The sequence below is a fragment of the Mobula hypostoma genome (genome assembly GCF_963921235.1).
Source record: "Mobula hypostoma chromosome 9 unlocalized genomic scaffold, sMobHyp1.1 SUPER_9_unloc_2, whole genome shotgun sequence".
Classification (NCBI taxonomy): Eukaryota; Metazoa; Chordata; class Chondrichthyes; order Myliobatiformes; family Myliobatidae; genus Mobula; species Mobula hypostoma.
The window spans coordinates 69,700-91,939 of NW_026948134.1; the positions used below are offsets into that span (position 1 = coordinate 69,700).

General features: G+C 46.4%; 1 protein-coding gene across 1 annotated transcript in view; it reads left to right on the forward strand.

Moving 5' to 3' along the window:
* The window catches only part of LOC134341228 (ankyrin-repeat and fibronectin type III domain-containing 1), a gene marked incomplete at its 5' end in the record, with an annotated part of 187,324 nt that overhangs the window by 63,890 nt on the left and 101,194 nt on the right, over positions 1-22,240 (forward strand). The window contains 2 exons of the mRNA XM_063039062.1: positions 10,088-10,303; positions 11,966-12,132. Of these exons, the coding sequence (XP_062895132.1) occupies positions 10,088-10,303; positions 11,966-12,132 (383 nt within the window). The remainder of the gene's footprint in view (positions 1-10,087; positions 10,304-11,965; positions 12,133-22,240) is intronic.

The following is a 22,240-nucleotide window of genomic DNA, read 5'->3' on the forward strand; positions in this document are numbered from 1 at the left end:
CAGGATTGAACAGCTTGTCATACAAGACCCTCTGGAACCATACCAGGATCAAGTAATTCTTGAAAGATCATTACTAGCTTCCCAATCCTCTAACTTCCCTCTAATTTTTGCTCTATCTTTGGCTTTTACATTGGCTTTGACTTCTCTTGTTAGCCATGGTTGTGTCATCTTGCCTTTAGAATACTTCTTCCTCTTTGCGATGTTTATATCTTGTGCCTTCTGAATTGCTCAGACACGGGCTGCTCTCTTATATCCATTTGCAAATGGGAATTACCTTATTGGTAACCATTTGCATGGTGTCATCTGACCCATGTCCAAACCTGGGAAATCACTATATTACTGATCTACATCTCTTTTGTCTGGAAATGCTGAATATTTTTATCAATTAGATTGTAAGAACGTGAGGAAGATTGGAGATTACCGTAGTCTTTCTTGCAATATTTTTTCATGTTAATCTTCAAGTTGCCTTTCACAGGTTTGCAGTATGATTCACAGTCTGTGAGTTAGAAAAGAGCAAGATTAATGCCATGCCAAGACAATATGCAATACAAACAGAAAGCTCAGGCAATATACATGAAGAAAATAGAAAAGTGAAAACTTTCATCATTCATCATTCTCTACTAATTATTCCCACACTCACTTTATCCAGAAATCTATTGATCTCTTAATATATTTAATAACTTGGCTTCCACAACCTTCTGTATGGCAATTTACACAGCTTTTATACTGTCTGAATAACAAAATTTCTCCACATCTCGCAAACCTCTTGCACTGTAACCAGACACTGTACCCTGCATTTTAACACAAATCATCCTTCCTGCTCCAACTCTGTTCAGACCCATCAGAATTTTGTTTCATTTAGAAGCCTTCCATTCTTCAAAATTGTAGTGAATATAAATGCAGCCAACCTAGTCTCTTCTCATAAGTTAGATCCTTCAAGAATCATCGCACACCTACTCTTTCTTAAATAATGAGACAAAACTGCACACTTGTCCCGAGAGGCCTCTTGGGTAAGAGTGACCATAATATGGTGGAATTCTTCATTAAGATGGAGAATGACATAGTTAATTCAGAAACAAAGGTTCTGAACTTAAAGAAGGGTAACTTTGAAGGTATGAGATGTGAATTAGCTAAGATAGACTGGCAAATGACACTTAAAGGGTTGGCGATGGATATGCAATGGCAAGCATTTAAAGATCGCATGGATGAACTACAACAACTGTTCATCCCAGTTTGGCAAAAGAATAAATCAAGGAAGGTAGTGCACCCGTGGCTGACAAGGGAAATTAGGGATAGTATCAATTCCAAAGAAGAAGCATACAAATTAGCCAGAAAAATTGGCTCAACTGAGGACTGGAAGAAATTCAGAGTCCAGCAGAGGAGGACAAAGGGCTTAATTAGGAAGATTATGAGAGAAAACTGGCAGGGAACATAAAAACTGACTGTAAAAGCTTTTATAGATATGTGAAAAGAAAAAGATTGGTTAAGACAAATGTAGGTCCCCTACAGACAGAAACAGGTGAATTGATTATGGGGAGCAAGGACATGGCAGACCAATTGAATAATTACTTTGGTTCTGTCTTCACTAAGGAGGACATAAATAATCTTCTGGAAATAGTAGGGGACAGAGGGTCCAGTGAGATGCAGGAACTGAGGGGAATACATGTTAGTAGGGAAGTGGTGTTAGGTAAATTGAAGGGATTAAAGGCAGATAAATCCACGGGGCCAAATGGTCTGCATCCTAGGGTGCTTAAGGAAGTAGCCCAAGAAATAGTGGATGCATTAGTGATAATTTTACAAAACTCTTTAGACTCTGGACTAGTTCCTGAGGATTGGAGGGTGGCTAATGTAACCCCACTTTTTAAAAAAGGAGGGAGAGAGAAACCAGGGAATTATAGACCGGTTAGCCTGACATCGGTGGTGGGGAAAATGCTAGAGTCAGTTATCAAAGATGTGATAACTGCACATTTGGAAAGCGGGAAATCATCGGACAAAGTCAGCATGGATTTGCGAAAGGAAAATCATGTCTGACGAATCTCATAGAATTTTTTGAGGATGTAACGAGTAGAGTGGATAGGGGAGAACCAGTGGATGTGGTATATTTGGATTTTCAAAAGGCTTTTGACAAGGTCCCACACAGGAGATTAGTGTGTAAACTTAAAGCACACGGTATTGAGGGTAAGGTATTGATGTGGATAGAGAATTGGTTGGCAGGCAGGAAGCAAAGAGTCGGAATAAACGGGACCTTTTCAGAATGGCAGGCAGTGACTAGTTGGGTACCGCAAGTCTCAGTGCTGGGACCCCAGTTGTTTACAATATATATTAATGACTTGGATGAGGGAATTAAATGCAGCATCTCCAAGCTTGCGGATGACACGAAGCTGGGCGGCAGTGTTAGCTGTGAGGAGGATGCTAAGAGGATGCAGGGTGACTTGGATAGATTAGGTGAGTGGGCAAATTCATGGCAGATGCAATTTAATGTGGATAAATGTGAGGTTATCCACTTTGGTTGCAAAAACAGGAAAACAGATTATTATTTGAATGGTGGCCGATTAGGAAAAGGGGAGGTGCAACGAGACCTGGGTGTCATTATACACCAGTCATTAAAAGTGGGCATGCAGGTACAGCAGGCGGTGAAAGAGGCGAGTACAAAGAGGGAGTACAAAGAAGGTTCACCAGATTGATTCCTGGGATGGCAGGACTTTCATATGATGAAAGACTGGATCAACTAGGCTTATACTCGTTGGAATTTAGAAGATTGAGGGGGGATCGTATTGAAACGTATAAAATCCTAAAGGGATTGGACAGGCTAGATGCAGGAAGATTGTTCCTGATGTTGGGGAAGTCCAGAACGAGGGGTCATAGTTTGAGGATAAAGGGGAAGCCTTTTAGGACCGAGATTAGGAAAAACTGCTTCACACACAGAGTGGTGAATCTGTGGAATTCTCTGCCACAGGAAACAGTTGAGGCCTGTTCATTGGCTATATTTAAGAGGGAGTTAGATATGGCCCTTGTGGCTAAAGGGATCAGGGGGTATGGAGGGAAGGCTGGTGCAGGGTTATGAGTTGGATGATCAGCCATGATCATACTGAATAGCGGTGCAGGCTCGAAGGGCCGAATGGCCTACTCCTGCACCTATTTCTATGTTTCTGTATTTCTACAACAGGTCGTGTGGTCTCTGTACTATTGTAGCAGCACATCCTTGTTTCTGTTCTCAAGCCTTTTTCCTCTGAATGATAACTTATTATTTGCCTTCTTAACAGCTTTTTGTAGCTGCACATTGTTTTCAGTGAACACATCAACACTTCTCAATCAAAGACTATGTGCTTTTCCCATTGTAATTATTAATCTAGATACATCATACTGCATTTGCCCTGTTTTCCCTACTTGCTTTATGTCCGTTGTCTTGAAACCTCTTTGTATTTTCCTTACCATTCACAGTTCTACCTAGTTTAATTTCATTCTGTTCCCTAATCCAGTGCCTGCCACACCAGAAAGGTTTATCTATTCCTACTTAATGTTCTGTCTCACTGCTAATTTTTAAACCATACCAATACCTTCAACCTTAATAATACAGCCTAACTTCTTACGAGGGACTTCATTAACACTATTCTGAAAACTGAAGTACACCACATCTAGTTCCTCTTCATCCCCTATACCAGTTTTATCCTCAAAAACATGATTTTATCTAATCTTGCTGATATTCTGTGGTTCTGTTGGTAAGAGATGGAATTGCATCTTTTAGAAAGAGGTGACATAGGGTCGGAGAATATTGAATCTTTGTGAGTGGAGTTAAGAAACTGCAAGGGTAAAAAAAAATGGGAATCATATATAAGCCTCCAAATAGTAGCTGAGATGTGGGGCTGAGACTGCAAAGGGAATTGGAAAAAACATGTAATAAGGGCAACAACACAATTGTAATGGGGGACTTCAAAACGCAAGAGGGTTGGGAAAATCAGGTTGGTGTTGGATCACAAGAGAGAGGATTTGTTGAATGCCTGTGACATGGCTTTTTAGAGCAGCTGTGCTTAAGCCTACTCAGGGATTGGGAGCTGGGTAATAACTCAGATTTTATTCAGGAGCTTAAACTATAGGAACCCTTAGGAAGCGGTGATCATAATATGTTTGAATTCATACTGCAATTTGAGAGGGGGGACGCATAAGTCACATGTATCAGTATCACAATGGAATAAAGGGAATTACAGAGGAATGAGAGAGGAGCTTGCCCAGGTGGATGGAGGAGGATACTGGCAGGGATGATGGCAGAGCAAAGATGGCTGAAGTTTCTGGGAATAGTTCATAAGGTGCAGAATAGATATGTCTCACAGAGGAATGTGTTCCCAAATGGCAGGGGTAGTCAACCATGGCTGAAGTTAAGGATTGCATAAAAGCCAAGGAAAGGGCATATAACGTAGCAGAAGTGAGGGGGAAGCTGGATGATTTGGGAAGCTTTTAAAATCCAACAAAAGGCAGCATAAAAAGCTATAAGAAGGGATAAGATGAAATATGAGGGCAAACTAGCCAATAATATAAAGCAGAATACCAAAAGGGAGGTGAGAGTTGATACTGGACTGGAAATGATGCTGGTGAAGTAGTAATGGGGGACAAAGAAATGACAGATGAACTTAATGGGTACTTTGCATCTGTCTTCACTGTGGAAGGCACTAGCAGTGTGCCAGAGGTCTGTGAGTGTCAGGGAGCAGGAGTGAGTGCCATTGCTATTACAGTGCTCGGAAAACTCAAAAGTCTTAAGGTGTATAAGTCAGCTGGACCAGATGGACTACATCCCAGAGTCTTGAGAGAGGTTGCTAAAGAGATTGCAGATGCATTGATCATGATCTTTCAAGAATCACTTGATTCTGGCATGGTCCCGGAGAACTGGCAGATTGCAAGTATCACTCCACTCTTTAAGAAGGAAGGTAAGCAAAAGAAATTATAGGCCAGTTAGTCTAAATTGAGGAGTGACCTTTTAGAACAGAGGTAAGGAGGAATTTTTTTTTTTAGCCAGAGAGTAGTGACTCCAAAGTGTTGGAGCCTATTAGGGTTTGGGTTAGGGAGCAGACTTAATGGGCTGAATAGCCGAATTCTGCTCCTATGTCATATGGTCTTGTATCTGCCTTTCTCTTGGGCTGCATTTATATTCTCAGTGTCTGGATTAGTGGCGATAATGCTCTGCACAATGACTCTATCCCAAACTCCTGCAGCTCACTATGTCCAACTCCCATTCCCACATGATTCCCTTTCTCTCCCATTCTGCATATTTCCATGATGCTTCTTCAGTACAGCAGGTTAATAATTGTAGCTTTCCACACTTGTAAGGTTGCCAGCAAGTAATAACTTGTCAATAATTATTTTCAATGAACATTTAAAAAAACAATTTGTTATTATTATTTTGATCTTATGAAAAGCTTACAGTTCTCTGGTGCACATAAGTGTATCTTTTATTTGAGGTTTAAGCACTGCAGGTCTCTCGATAGCTTATTCACATTTTAGATTGCCTGCCTCATTCACCATGTTTACGTACTGGTGGTGTGGATCTCCCCTCCATCCTCTGACCACAATCATCTAACTCTGTGCAAGGCCTATTTCATACAATTGCTCATCCCTTCCCGAGAAGAAGCTCAGAATGGGAAACGTCCAGTTCCTAATCCTGCATCAGATTGGGGAAAAGACCATTTCCCAATCCTCTGTCAAATTGGAACACGTACCAGTTCCCAATACTTCACCTGTTGAAGCAGATTGTGATAGTGGGTACAGACGGTACTGGAGTATTGGAGTATTGTTTGGCTGTGTGTGTGTGTGTGTGTGTGTATGTGTGTGAGGTTGTGGGTGTGTATGTGTGTGTAAGAGTGTGATCGTGACTACAGAACCGATAGGAGTACTGCTTGACTCTGTGCGTTTGTGTGTGTGTGTGTGTGGTGTTTATGGGAGGGGATGATAGTGACTACAGAATGGATAGGAGTATTGTTTGGCTCTGTGTGTGTGTGTGTCTGCTGGAGCAGTCATCTTACCAAATCTAACGGACCAAAGGCAGACCGGTCGTCGGGTTACTGTGTCATCAGCCAAGGGTTAAGACAGTGACTGCAGACACAGTGCTGTCATTGAATAGTTTTCGACGCTGTCTGATCTCTGGGAATGGACCGCTGGATTGGGTGACCAGAGATACATCACCCTCATTCAAGAAGGAAGTAAGAGGCAAAGTGAGGAACTGTTGGCCTGTTGTCCAGGCACATGTTGGTGCCTTGGTGCCTGAGCCTGTGGTCAGGGAGGAAATTGCTGGTCATTTGGCGAAGCTTTAAGTAATAGTGGTGCCATAGTGATGTAGTGGTGAGCACAATGCTATTGTAACTCAGGATGCAAGAGTTCAGAGTTCCTCTCCGGCATTCCCTGTAAGGAGTTAGTACACTCCTTCCCATGCACACGTGCCTTTCCTCTGGCTACACCAGTTCCCTCCTACAGTCCAAAGATGCGTGCATTGGTGGATTAATTGGTCATTGTAACTTGCCGTGTGGTTAGGCTAGGGTTAAATGGGTGGGTTGCTGGGTGGAATGGCTGAAAGGGCAGAAAGCCTGTTCCACGCAGTATCCCTAAATAAATAAATAAAATGTTGAGACCAAGTCAACGTGGTTTTACGGAAGGTTTGACGAAGAGAGAAATGTGTTTGCATAACTCTAACAGGGTATGATTTACCATTCTTTAGGGGACATTTACTGATGGTGACAGAGACATGAGGACCTGAGGGAACTATAGGGGGTGATGCTGACAGAGAATCAGAACTGCGGTACGATTTCAGTGTGTGGGGGTACCCCACTTCACGTGGAAATGTAGATGGTGAATCTTTGGAATTCTCTTTCCTGAGAGACATTGACTGTACTGTATTTGGCAGGGGAGGGAACTGGAGTGATTGTGCTGTAGATAAGGAGCTGCTTTACAAGCAGAGGCAATGTAGAGTGAAGAGAGGCTGTTGATGGGGCAAAATTGCAGTCAACAGGATGAGTTGCAACATAACAGGCAGACAAAATTGAAAATAGTGAATATAGGACTAAAGGTGTTAGATTTGACTGTGTGCAGTATACGGAATAAGGTAGATTAACTTCTAGTACAGTTACAGATTGGCATGTATGATGTTGTAGGCATCACTGATTCATGGCTGAAAGAAGATTAGCTAGCAGTTTAACATCCAAGATACACATTGTATTGAAAGGACAGGCAGGAAGGCAGAGAGGGTAAAAAAAATCAAATCATGAGAGAGAGGTGACATAGGGTCAGGAGGTGTTGAATCATTGTGGATAGAGCTAAGGAACTGCGAGGGTAAAATGACCCTGATGGGAGTTATATTCAGACCCACAAACAGTAGTAAGGATGTTGCCTATAAATTGCAATGGGAGATAGAAAATGCATGCCAAAAGGGCAAAATAGTCATGTGGGACTTCAATATGCAGGTAGACTGGGAAAATCGAGTTCATGCTGGATTACAGGAGGGGGAATTTCTAGGGTGTACATAAGATGGCTTTTTAGAGTAGCTCGTGGTTGAGCCCAATAGGATATCAGCTATTCTGGACTGGGTGTTGTGCAATGAAATGGAATTGAACAGAGAGTTTAAGGTAAAGAACCACCAGGGACAAGTGATAATAATATGATTAAATTCACCCTGAAATTTGAGAAGGAGAGGCTAAAGTCAGATGTATCAGTATTGCAGAAGAGTAAATGGAATTACAGAGGCATGAGAGGAGCTGGCCAGAATTGACTGGCAGGGATGATGGCAGAGCAGCTATGGCTGGAATTTCTGGAAGAAGTTTGGAAGGCACAGGATGTATACTGTACATCCCAAAGAGGAGGAAGTGTTTTAAAGGCAAGATGACACAATCGTGGCTAACAAGAGAAATTAAATCCCACATAAATGCTAAAGAGAGGGCACATAATAGAACAAAAATTAGAGGGAAGTTAGAGGATTAGGAAGCTTTTAAATATCAACAGTAGGCAACCAAAGAAGTCATTAAGAAGGTAAAGAAGGAATTTGAAAGTAAACTAGCCAATAATGTTAAAGAGGATACCAAAAGTTTTTTCAGACACATAAAGTGTAAAAGAGAAGTGAGAGTGGATATCAGACTGCTGGAAGACAATGCTGGAGAGATAGTAATGGGGGACCAAGAATAGTGGATGAACTGAATAAGTATTTTGCATCAATCTTCACTGTGGAAGACACTAGCAGTATGGTGGAAGTTCCTGGTGTCAGTGGTCATGAAATGTGTGGTTACCATAACCAGGGAGAATGTGCTTGGGAAACTGAAAGTTTTGAAGGTAGATGAGTCACTTGGACCAGACGTTGTACACCCCAGAGTTCTGAAAGAGGTGACTGAAGAGATTGTGGAGGCATTAGTAAAGATCTTTCAAGAATCACTGGATCCAGAAGATTGGTAGTCATTTCAATCTTCAAGAAGGGAGAGAGACAGAAGAAAGGAAGTTCTAGGTCAGTTAATCTGACCTCAGTGTTGGGAAGATGTTGGAGTTGATTAACGATGAGGACTCAGGGTACTTAGAGGTCATAGTCAGCATGGTTTCCTCAGGAGAAAACCTTGCCTGACAAATCTGTTTTAATACTTTGAAGAAATAACAAGCAAGATAGACAAAGGAGAATCAGTTGATGTTGTGTATTTGGATTTTCAGAAGGCTTTTAACAAGATGCCACATGAGGCTGCTTAACAAACTACAAGCCCATGGTATTACAGGACAGATTCTAATATGGATAAAGCAGTAGCCGATTGGCAGGAGGCAAAGAGTGGGAATAAAGAGAACTTTTTCTGATCGGCTGCCAGTGACTAGTGGTGTTCTACTGGGGTCTGTGTTAGGACAGATTCTTATTATGTTATATGTCAAAGATTTGGATGATAGAGTTGATGGCTTTGTTGCAAAGTTTGCAGACAATATGAAGGTAGGTGGAGGGGCAGCTAGTTTTGAGGAAGTAGAGAAGCTACAGAAGGATTTACAGATTAGGAGAATCTGCAAAGGAGTGGCAGATGGAATACAGTATCGGGAAGTGTATGGTCATGCGCTTTGGTAGAAGAAATCAGACGGTTGACTATTTTCTAAATGGAGAGAAAATAGAAAAAACAGAGGGGCAAAAGGACTTGAGAGTTTATGTGCACAATTCCCTAAAGGTTAATTAGCAGATTGAATCTGTGGTGAGGAAGGCAAATGCAATGTTAGTATTCATTTCAAGAGGACTAGGATATTTCTTTAGCCAGAAAGTGGTGAAACTGTGGTATTCTTTGCCACAGACAGCTGTGTAGGCCAAGATTTCATGTATATTTAAGGCAGAGGCTGGATAGACTCTTAATTGGTCAGGGCATGGAGTGATATGGGGAAAAGCAGGAGATTGGGTCTGAGAGGAAAATTGGATCAGACATGATGAAATGGCGGAGCAGACGCGATTGGCCAAAGGGCCTCATTCTGCTCCTATATCTTTTAGTCTCACAGTCTTATAAAAGCAAGGATGTAATGTTTAGACTTTATAAAGCACTGGTGAGGCCTCATTGTGAGCAGTTTTGGGCTCCTTATCTTAGAAAGGATGTGCTGAAGCTGGAGAGGGTTCAAAGGAGTTCACGAAAATGATTCCAGGATTGAATGGCTTGTCATATCGAGTGTGTTTAATGGCTCTGGGTTGGTATTCACGAGAATTCAGAAGAATGAGGGGTGAGCTAATTGAAACCTATTGAATGTTGAAAGGATGTGGAGAGGTTGTTTATGATCTTATTCCAAGCCAACAGGTGGGGGAGTTGGATTTTGGGAATTGAAGGGTTGAAAGAATTGGCAGAAAACTGGAGCAGAGCTAATCTGACATCAGCCCTGATCTCAATGATCAAGGAAGCTGGCTCAAATAACGAATACTCTGAGGGTTTGTGCCATGAGTGTACTGAGCCTGATATTTCGGGATATCTCCTCTTTCCACACCTCCCAGTGCAGGAAAATATCCACCATTTTAATGTCTCAAGACATCACTTAACCTTCTCAACCCAAGGACGATATCGTTGTGAGATGAAGGCCTATGCGCGATGGGTCCCTCTTACCTGCTGACTTTGTTTTGCAGGGGCTGCTTGGAACCCAGGAACTTGGCCAGCTGTACTTCGAGCCTATCAAGGACAGACAGGGGAACGTTCTCATTGTGACCATGAGGGAACTGAGCTCCCAGCAGAGCCTGGAGAACGTCAGGTGGATTCCGCTGGCTAAGATTCAGAACCAGCGCAAGTCACTGTCTGCGGCAGATGAGCCTACGGCGCTGGACATACTGCTGTCGACTCTACACGTAGGATAATGGTTGTGACAAAGGCCCTGAGAGGCAGCATACCCTCTGAATCAGACATTACTTACAGTCATTACATCTTTATTGCTTAGGACAGCTAGAACACCTCACCCAGGACGGGGTCTACATGGACTGCCTTAAGAACAGACAGCAGACCATGTGGTTGCTCTCCTTGGAGTAGGGGAGGGTGCGAAGGGCCTGGTGCATCCGCCTGGCAATGGGCCTCATGGTGCCTCCAACAGAGGTGGCTAAAACGAGAGAAGAGAGGTTTGGGGGAAGGAGCAGGAGTTTTAAGGTGGATCTGAGGAAGAATGTTTTTACCCCTCATGAATGTTTGGAATCTGGGACGCATGGCTTGGGAGAATGGGAGAACGGGGTGCGGGAGACATTGACACAACATTTGAGATGTCTTTGACTGTACGTTTACAATAACCTTGGTGAAATGAGCTGGTGTAACAACAAGCTGTGGAAGATTTCGACAGATCAGACTGCATCCATGGGAGAAAATGAACAGTCAAGATCTTTTATCTGTAAAGAGAGATAGAGGGGAGAGAGCCAGTGAGTGGTGAGCTGGCTGGGAACATTAACTCTGTATAGGTGAAGGGACTTGGTTCTCAGCAGTCGGAATGAAGGACAGAAGCATACTGGAGTGACCTTGGCAGAGTATTCACAGGGTTGACCTACTGAGGATCACTGAAGCAGTGAGCCTCAGGGAGCCTGAGTGTGAGATTTAAAAATGCAGGGTGGGGAGACGGTGTGATGGTGTACGTGCAGGGTGGGGAAAGGGTGTGACAGTGTACGTGCAGGGTGGGGAGAGGGTGTGACGGTGTAGGTGGAGGGTGGGGAGACGGTGTGATGGTGTACGTGCAGGGTGGGGAGAGGGTGTGATGGTGTACGTGGAGGGTGGGGAGACGGTGTGATGGTGTACGTGCAGGGTGGGGAGAGGGTGTGACGGTGTACGTGGAGGGTGGGGATACGGTGTGATGGTGTATGTGTGGGGTGGGGAGAGGGTGTGACGGTGTACGTGCAGGGTAAGGAGATGGTGTGACGGTGTACGTGGAGGGTGGGGAGACGGTGTGATGGTGTACGTGCAGGGTGGGGAGACGGTATGAGAGTTGTACATGCAGGTTGGGGAAACGGTGTGACGGTGTACGTGCAGGGTGGGGAGAGGGTGTGACGGTGTATGTGCGGGGTGGGGAGTGGGTGTGACGTTGTACGTGGAGGGTGGGGAGACGGTGTGACGGTGTACGTGCAGGGTGGGGAGAGGGTGTGACGGTGTACGTGGAGGGTGAGGAGATGGTGTGATGGTGTACATGCAGGGTGGGGAGAGGGTGTGACGGTGTACGTGGAGGGTGGGGAGACGGTGTGACGGTGTACGTGCAGGGTGGGGAGAGGGTGTGACGGTGTACGTGGAGGGTGAGGAGAGGGTGTGATGGTGTACGTGGAGGGTGGGGAGACGGTGTGATGGTGTATGTACAGGGTGGGGAGAGAGTGTGACGGTGTACGTGCAGGGTAAGGAAATGGTGTGACAGTGTACGTGCGGGATGGGGAGACGGTGGGAGTATTGTATGTGTGGGGGTTGAGAAAGCTGGAGTGTTATACGTGCACCCTGGGGAGACGGTGAGATGGCGAACTTTGGGTTGACGTTGCTCTGTCCTCCCACAGGAGAAAGTGGCATTTCACAGACAGAGCCATGAAGTTCTCGCTCCTGGACTTTACCTCGGCTATCTCAAGCTCTGCAGTTCAGTTGACCAGATTCGGGTTCTCGTCTCCCAGAAACTGCCCAACATCCTGTGTCACGTGAAGATCAGGAACAACCACAATGTCTCCAGGTAACATAGCACCTTTGTGAGCAGCATCTTTGTGGGACAGTGTATTTTGTGAATCTAAGACCATGAGGCCATTCGGCCTAACGAGTCTTCTCCAACATTTCATCATGGCTGATCCATTTTCCCTCTCAATCCCAATTTACTACCTTCTCCTCATATCACTTCATGCCCTGACCAATCAAGAATATATCAGCCTCTGCCTCAAATATATGTAAAGTCTTGGCTTCCACAGTCACCACAGATTTACCACTCTCTGAAGAAATTCCTCTTCAACTCCATTCTAAAAGGATGCTCTTCTATTCTGAGGACAACACGCTGGAGGAACTCAGCAGGTCGGGCAGCATTCGTGGAAGCGAACAGTTAACGTTTTGGGCTGGAACCCTTCGTCAGGACTGTAGAGGGAAGGGGCAGAGGCCCTATAAAGAAGGTGGGGGAGGGTGGGAAGGAGAAGGCTGGTAGGTTCCAGGTGAAAAACCAGTAAGGGGAAAGATAAAGGAGTGGGGGAGGGGAGGCAGGGAGGAGATAGGCAGGAAAGGTGAAGGAATAGGGGAAAACACAATGGGTAGTAGAAGGAGGCAGAACCATGAGGGAGGTGATAGGCAGCTGGCGGAGGGGGCAGAGTGAAACTGGGAGGGGGGACAGGAGGGGGAGGGAATTACCAGTAGTTGGAGAATTACAAGGAAGGTTTACAAGGATGTTGCCGGGACTTGAGAAACTCAGTTACAGAGAAAGGTTGAATAGGTTGGGACTGTATTCCCTGGAGCGTAGAAGAATGAGGGGAGATTTGACAGAGGTATATAAAATTATGATGGGTATAGATAGAGTGAATGCAAGCAGGCTTTTTCCACTGAGGCGAGGGGAGAAAAAAACCAGAGGACATGGGTTAAGGGTGAGGGGGGAAAAGTTTAAAGGGAACATTAGGGGGGGCTTCTTCACACAGAGAGTGGTGGGAGTATGGAATGAGCTGCCAGACGAGGTGGTAAATGCGGGTTCTTTTTTAACATTTAAGAATAAATTGGACAGATACATAGAAGGGAGGTGTATGGAGGGATATAGTCCGTGTGCAGGTCAGTGGGACTAGGCAGAAAATGGTTCGGCACAGCCAAGAAGGGCCAAAAGGCCTGTTTCTGTGCTGTAGTTTCTATGGTTTCAATGTTTCTAATTCAGTGTTCATGCCAAGGGGCTGGAGACTACCCAGACGGTATATGAGGTGTTGCTTCTCCAACCTGAGTTTACCCTCATCATGGCAGTAGAGGAGTATTCATTAAGTACCTCTGCCATCTCCTCTGGTTCCATACACACTTTTCCACTGTCACACTTGATCGGTCCTATTCTCCCACATCTTATCCTCTTGCTCTTCACGTACTTGTAGAATGCTTTGGGGTTTTCATTAATCCTGTCTGCCAAGGCCTTCTCATGACCCCTTCTGGCTCTCCTAATTTCATTCTTAAACTCCTTCCTGCTTGCCTTATAATCTTCTAGATCTCTATCATTACCTAGTTTTTTGAACCTTTTGTAAGCTCTTCTTTTCTTCTTGATTAGATTTACAACAGCCTTTGTACACCACGGTTCCTGTACCCTACCATCCTTTTCCTGTCTCATTGGAACGTATCTATCCAGAACGTCACGCAAATATCCCCTGAACATTTGCCACATTTTTTCCGTATGTTTCCCTGAGAACATCTGTTTCTAACTTAAGCTTCCAAGTTCCTGCCTGATAGCCTCATATTTCCCCTTACTCCAATTAAACGTTTGTGACGTGAAATTTGTTAACTTGGCAGCAGCAGTTCAATGCAATACATAATCCAGCAGAGAAGTAAGTGTGTGTGTGTGTGTATGTGTGTGTGTGTATGTGTGTGCGTGTGTGTGTGTGTGTATGTGTATGTGTGTATGTGTGTGTGTGTATGTATATATATATAGATAAAATAAATAAATAAAATAATAATAATAAATAAACAAGTAAATCCATTACGTATATTGAATAGATTAAAAAAGTGCCAAAACAGAAATACTGTATATTAAAAAGAAGTGAGGTAGTGTCCAAAGATTCAATGTTCATTTAGCAATCGGATGGCAGAGGGGAAGAAGCTGTTCCTGAATCGCTGAGTGTGTGCCTTCAGGCTTCTGTATCTCCTGCTGATGGTAACAGTGAGAAAAGGACATGCCCTGGGTGCTGGAGGTCCTTAATAATGGACGCTGCCTTTCTGAAACACCGCTCCCTGAATATGTCCTGGATACTTTGTAGGCTAGTATCCAAGATGGAGCTGACTAGATTTACAAGGTTCTGCAGCTTCTTTCGGTCCTGTGCAGTGCCCCCCGCCCCCCCCCATACCAGACAGTGATGCAGCCTGTCAGACTGCTCTCCACAGTACAACTATAGAAGTTTTTAAGTGTATTTGTTAACATGCCAAATCTCTTCAAACTCCTAATAAAGTATAGCTGTTGTCCTGCCTTTATAGCTACATCGATATGTTAGGACCAAGTTAGATCCTCAGGGATCATGACACCCAGGACTTGAAGCTGCCCACTCTCTCCACTTCTGATCCCTCTATGAGGATTGGTATAAGTTCCTTCATCTTACCCTTCCTGAAGTCCACAATCAGCTCTTTCATCTTACTGATGTTGAGGGCCAGGTTGTTGCTGCAGCACCATTCCACTAGCTGGCATATCCCACTGCTATATGCCCTCTCGTCGCTACCTGAGATTCTACCAACAATGGTTGTATCATCAGCAAATTTATAGATGGTATTTGAGCTATGCCTAGCCACACAGTCATCTGAATACAGAGAGTAGAGCAGTGGGCTAAGCACACACCCCTGAGGTGCGCCAGTGTTGATTTTCGGTGAGGAGGATACGTTATCACCAATCCACACAGATTGTGGTCTCCTGGTTAGGAAGCTGAGAATCCAATTGCAGAGGGAGGTACAGAGGCCCAGGTTCTGCAACTTCTCAATCAGGATTGTGGGAATGATGGTATTAAATGCTGAGCTATAGTCGATGAACAGCATTCTGATGCAGGCGTTTGTGTTGTCGTGTGGAGAACCATTGAGATTGCGTCTGCCATTGACCTATTATGGCAATAGGCAAATTGCAATGGGTCCAGGCCCTTGCTGAGGCAGGAGTTCAGTCTAGTCATGAGCAACCTCTCAAAGCGTTTCATCACTGTCGATGTGAGTGCTACTGGGTGATAGTCATTACGGCAGCCTACATTATTCTTCTTTGGCACTGGTATAATTGTAGCCTGTTTGAAGCAAGTGGGAACTTCTGCCCATAGCAGGAAGAGATTGAAAATGTATTTTTAGATTATGAAGACACGCAGTCCTCTTGTATTGTCATTTAGTAATGCATGCATTAAGAAATGATATAATATTTCCTCCGGTATGATATCACAAAACACAGGACAGACCAAGACTAAAAAAACTGACAAAACCACCTAATTATAACATATAGTTACAACACTGCAACAATGCCATAACTTGATGAAGAAGTCCATGAGCACAGTAAAAGTTCAAAGTCTCTCAAATGTTCCACATCTCACGCAGACGGGAGAAGGAAGAAAAACTCTCCCTGCCATTCCGGACCACAATCCGACTCTCAGTCATCCAAAAACTTCGAGCCTCCGAATCAGCTCTCCGACACCGAGTACTGAGCGCCATCCCTGCCCAAACGATTTGACCTCAATCTCGGTCGCCAACAGCAGGCAAAGCCAGGGATTTTGAGGCCTACCCTCCGGAAGATTCCCGACCACGGAGTAACGACAGCAGCGAATGAGTGTTTCAGAAATTTCTCCAGACGTTCCTTTGTGCTTTCACGTCCCTCTCCATCAAATCAGAATTGTCCACGGCCCCTATTTAACGGATACGATATCATTTTTCACTGGAGGGCTGCGCACGTGTGGCGCGCTGCTCTCTCTCCTCCCGTCAATATTTTGCATTAGTCTTCATTGTAGAAGACACTAACAGTATGGTGGAAATTCCAGGTATCAGGTGTCATGAAGTGTGCGAAGTTACCATAACTAGAGTGAAGGTTCTTGGGGAGACTAAAAGGTCTGAAAGTAGATAAGTCACCTAGACCAGATGGTGTACACCCAGGGTTCTGAAAGAGGTGGTTGAGGAGATTGTGGAGGCATTATGGAATGGTTCTAGAAGACAGGAAATTTGCAAATGTCACTCCACCCTTCAAGAAGGGAGAGAGACAGAAGAGTTGAAACTATAGGCCAATTAGTCTGACCTCAGTGGTTGGGAAGATGTTAGAGTCAATTATTAATGATGAGGTCTCAGGGTACTTGGAGGCACATGATAAAATAGGCTGTAGTCAGCATGGTGTCCTCAAGGGAAAATCTTGCCAGACAATTCCGTTGGAAATCTTTGAAAAAATAACAAGCGGGATAGACAAACGAGAATCGATGGATGTTGTGTACTCGTATTTTCAGAAGCCCTTTGATCAGGAGACACACATGAGGCTGCTTAACAAGCTACAAGCCCGTGGTATTACAGGAAGGATTCTAGTATGGATAAAGCAGTGGCTGATTGGCAGGAGGCAAAGAGTGCGAATAGGGGGAGCCTTTTCTGGCTGGCTGCCAGTGACTAGTGTTGTTCCACAGGGGTTTGTGTTGGGACCAATTCTTTTTACGTTATATGTCAGGAATTTGGATGATGGAATTGATGGCTTTGTTGCAAAGTCTGCAGACGATATAGATAGTTGGAGGGGAAGGTAGTTTTGAGGAAATAGAGAGGCTGCAGAAGTACTTAGATTAGGAGAATGGGCAAAGAAATAGCAGATGGAATACAGTGTCAGGAAGTGTATGGTCATGCACTTAGGCAGAAGAAATGAAAAGGTTGACTATTTCCTAAATGGAGAGAAAATACAAAAAACTCGGGAGTCCTTGTGCAGAATTCCTTAAGGTTTTTTGCAGTTTGAGTCTGTGGTGAGGAAGCAAATGCAATGTTTGTATTCATTTTGAGAGGACTGGAATATAAAAGGATGTAATGCTGAGACTTTATAGAGCACTGGTGAGGCCTCACTTGGAGTATTGTGAACAGGTCTGGGCCCCTTCGAAAGGATGTGCTGAAACTGGAGAGGATTCAAAGGAGGCTCATCAAAATGATTCCAGGATTGAACAGCTTGTCACAGGAAGATCGTTTGATGGCTCTGGGCCTGTATTCACTGGAATTCAGAAGAATGAGGGGTGACCTCATTGAAACTTATTGAAAGGTGACAGGCTTGGATAGAGTGGATGTGGAGAGGTTGTTTCTGATGATGGGAGAGTCTAAGATCAGAGCACACAGCCTCAGTATAAAGGAGTGTCCTTTTAGAACAGAGATGAGGAGAAATTTCTTCAGTCAGAGGGGTGAATTTGTGGTTCTGTGCCACAGGCAGCTGCGGAGGCCAAGTCTTTATGTATATGTATATTTAACTTTACAACAAAACCATTAATTCTGTCATCAGTCATTAACATATAATGTAAAAAGAAGAGGTCCCAAAACAGACTGCTGTGGAACAGCACTAATCAACCAGACAAGTCTCTCTTTATTCTGACTCTTTCCTGTCAATTAGCCACTGGTTTATCAATGCTAGTACCTCTCTTGTAATACCATGGGCTCTTAACCTGTTAAGCTGATTCATGTGTGGCACCTTGTCAAAGTCCTTCTGAAAATCGAAGTGCACAACATCCATTGATTCGCCTTTGTCTATCCTGTGTGTTATTTCTTCAAAGAATTCCAAAGAATTGTCAGGCAAGATTTTCCCTTGAGGAAACCATGCTGACTACAGTCTATTTTATTATGTTTTTCCAAGTACCCCCAAACCTCATCCTTAACAATCAACTCCAATATCTTCCCATACACTGAGGCCAGACGAACTGGCCTATAATTTCCTTTCTTCTGCCTCTCACCCTTCTTGAAGGGTTCAGTGACATTTGCAATTTTCCAGTCTTCCAGAACCACTCCAGAGTCTAGTGATTCTTGAAAGATCATTACTAATGCTTCCACAATTTCTTCAGCCACCTCTTTCAGAACTCTGGGGTGTACAACATCTGGTCCAGGTGATTTATCCACCTTCAGACCTTTCAGTTTCCCAAGAACCTTCTCCCTTCTAATGGCAACTTCACACACTGCTGACCCCGACACTCTCGAACTTCCACTATACTGCTAATGTCTTCCACAGTGAAGACTTATTCAAAATACTTACTCATTTTTTCTGCTGTTTCATAGTCCCCCATTATGACCTCTCCAGCATTGTTTTCCAGCGGTCCGACATCCATTGTCACCTCTCTTTTACAGTTTATATATCAGAAGAAACTTTTGCTATCTTCTTAAATATTACAGGCTAGCTTACTTTCGCATTCCATCTTTTCCTTCGTAATGACTTTTTTTATTGCAACCTGTTGGTTTTTAAGAAGCTTCCTAACCCTCTAATTTCCCACTAATTTTTGCTCTACTACATGCCCTTTCAATGGCTTTCATGTTGGCTTTGACTTCTCTTGTTAGCCATGGTTGTGTCATCTCGCTTTTAGTGTAGTCGTGCGCAAACGCACTACTAAAGAAACACACGGAGGCAGAGAGCTGAACTCAGAGTGCCTTTACTGGTTCAAAATTCCGTGCTTAAATCTCTCCTCCCATGGGCCCCTGTGACGTGCGGGGCGGACGTGTCCCCAGGAGATCTGCCCCGAGTGGGTAGTTCCAAACGCGCTATCGCGTGTCTGCCCGCGGCTCCTGAAGCCGGTTCGAGTCCCGTGTGTGCGGGCCGCCACCCCCCCCCCAGAAACATCCATTGGGGGAGTGGAGCCCCCAGTCTGTGTGGCTTGCCTGGCCGGCCTTGCAGGTACCCTCACTGGTTGCTCAATGTCCAAGTGCGCCGGTTTGAGCTGCACCAGTGCTGTGCACAAACCAGATGTGAACTGCGCCCGTCTATCAGAGGTGATGTCCCTTGGGAGGCTGAACCTGGCGATCCGGTTTGCAATGAGCGTCCTGGCGCAGTGTCTGCGAGCGGTACGGCTTCCGGCCATCTGGTGAACCTGTTTACCATAGTTAAGATATACCTGTGCCTCCGGGAGACTGGCAGGGGGCCGACGATGTCCACGTGGATGTGTTGGAGCCTCCTGTGCTTCGGCTGGAACTGCTGGAGGGGAGCCTTCGTGTGCCGCGGGACTTTAGCGACCTGGCAGTGTGCGCATGGCCAGGCCAGTGTCCGACCTGTTTGCGCAAACCGTGCCAGATGAATCTGTCCGCTACCAGCTTGATGGACGCCCGAATGGACGAGTGGGCCAGGTCGTACAGCGTGTCAAACACCTGGCGCCTCCATGCTGCTGGTACCACGGGTCGGGGTTTGTCGGAAGACACGTCGCACAGGAGTCGATCCGCTGCCAGGCCGATGGAGACATCCTTTAACTGGAGCCCCAAAACAGCGGTGCGGTAAGCCGGGATCTCGGTGTCCGACCATTGTGCTTCCGCCACTACTGCGTAGTCTATTCCTGAGGCCGACATGCCTACTGAGTGGAGGCAGGGGCGAGACAGTGTGTCGGTGACGACGTTGTTCTTCCCTGCGATGTGGCGGACGTCCGTGGTGAATTCTGAAGTAAAGGACAAGTGCCTCTGCTGCCGAGCCGACCATGGGTCCGATACCTCGGCCAGTGCGAAGGTGAGGGGCTTGTGGTCCGTATACATGGTGAACTCCCTTCCCTCGAGGAAGTACCGGAAATGCCGGACAGCCAGGTAGAGCGCTAGCAACTCTCTGTCGAAAGCGCTGTACTTCACCTCTGCTGGCCGTAGGTGCAGGCTGAAGAAAGTGAGTGGTCGCCACTGGTCCTCGACGAGCTGCTCCAGGACTCCGCCGACTGTGAGTGCCGTGGGTACATCGAATCTCGGGTGCACTAGGAGGGCTGCCTTTGCCAGCGCCTCCTTGGCCTGCTCGAACGCCTCCATGGACTCCGCGTCCCATGCCACTGCTTTGGCCTTGCCGGCCATCAGGCTGAACAAGGGTCTCATGATACGTGCCGCCACCGGCACCAACCGATGATAAACATTGACCATCCCTACGAACTCCTGCAGGCCCTTGACCGTGCTGGGCTTGGAGAACTGGCGGAGAGCCTGGACCTTGTCCGGTAGGGGAACTGCGCCATGTCGGTTGACTCTGTGGCCCGAACTGGCACTTCGCCGGTTTGATTGCCAGTCCGTGGTCGCTCAGGCATTGGCAGAGCTGGCTCAAATGTGCCACGTGCTCTTGGTGCGAACTGCTGGCCACCAGGATATCGTCCAAGTAAATGAAAATGAAATCCAGGCCGCGTCCCACTGAGTCCATGAGCCTTTGGAAAGTTTGGGCTGCATTCTTGAGACTGAAAGACATCCTCAGGAATTCGAACAAGCCAAACGGGGTGATGAGGGCTGTCTTGGGCACGACGTCAGGTGCACTGGGATCTGACGGTATCCCCTGACCAGGTCGATCTTTGAGAAGATAGTTGCTCCATGCAGGTTCGCCGTGAAGTCCCAGATGTGGGGTACCGGGTATCTGTCGGCGGTTGTGGCATCGTTGAGCCTTCTGTAGTCTCTGCAGGGCCTCCATTCTCCTGCGGACTTGGGCACCACATGCAGCGGGGACGCCCACGGGTTGTCTGAGCGGCGTACGATTCCCATCTCTTCCATCTTACGGAACTCCTCCTTGGCAAGGTGGAGCTTGTTGGGTGGGAGTCTGCGAGCTCGGGCGTGCAGCGGCTGTCCTTGCGTGGGGATGTGGTGCTGCACGCCGAGCTTGGGGTCGGTCATGGAGAACTGAGGGGTGACTGTGGAGGGGAATTCCGCCAACACCCTGGCAAATTCGTTACCCAAGAGGGTCACAGAATCCAGATGGAGGGCTGGTAGCTTGGCTTCTCCGAGCTGGAAAGTCTGGAATGTCTTGGTGTGGACCAAACGCTGGCCTTCTAGGTCGACCAGGAGGCAGTCGGCTCTTAGGAAATCTGCCCCTAGTAGTGGCTGTGACACTATTGCCAACGTGAAAGTCCAAGTGAAACGGCTGGACCCAAAATGCAGTGAGATAGTTCGCGGGCCGTACGTCCGAATAGTGGTGCCATTTGTAGCGGTGAGTTCGGGGCCTGGGACCGCGTTACGAGTATCCATGTTCGAGCGGGGAGAGTATGCAGACTTCGGCCCCAATGTCTACCAGGAAGTGTCGCCCAGACTGTCGGTCCCAGAGGTACAGGAGGCTGTCTCGGTGGCCAGCCGTCGTAGCCATTAGCGACTGCTGGCCCCGGCGTTTCCCGGAAAAGCACATGGTGGACGGCAGTGGCACGCGCCTGAGTCCCATCTTTGGTGATAGAAACACCATTGTTCTGAACTTTGGTCTTTTTCCCCCATGAGTCTTGACGGCTTCGGTTGCGGGGCCTGGGCTTTGGGGCGCGCGATCGTGGCTAGGCCAGTGGAGGCTGCTCCACGTTGCTTGCTCTGCCAAAGGACGTCTGCTTTAGCCGTGACCCTGCGTGGGTCGCTGAAATCCTCACTCGCGAGGAGGAGGCGAATGTCCTCTGGCATTTGCTCGAGGAACAACTGTTCAAATAAAAGGCACAGCTTATGGTCGTCCATGAGCGCCAGCATATCATTCATGAGCTGGGATGGCGTGCGGTCGCCCAGGCCGTCCATGTGTAGGAGCCGCATGGCCCGTTCGCAGCGGGAGAGTCCGAAGGTACGGATCAGGAGCGCCTTAAGCTTAGTGTACCTGTCCTCCGTTGGCTGGCGTAGGAGGTCGATAATCCGGCATGCCATCTCCTGGTCGAGCGTGCTGACCACGTAGTAGTACCGCGTGGCGTCAGCTGTAGTGTCTCTGATATTGAACTGGGCCTCAGCCTGCTCAAACCAAACGTGGGGCTGAGTGGCCCAGAAAGTCAGGAGCTTCAGAGAGACCGCGCTGTGCGAGTTACTTGAACTCATGGCTAGTCGCTTAGTCGCCGGCTCCAGATACCGTCTGGAATGTCAGGGTCACCAACGTAGTCACGTGCAAACACGCTACTAAAGAAACACACAGAGGCAGAGGGAGCTGAACTCAGAATGCCTTTACTAATTCAAAATCACACGCTTAAATCTCCCCTCCCATGGGCCCCTGTGACCCGTGGGGCAGACGTGTT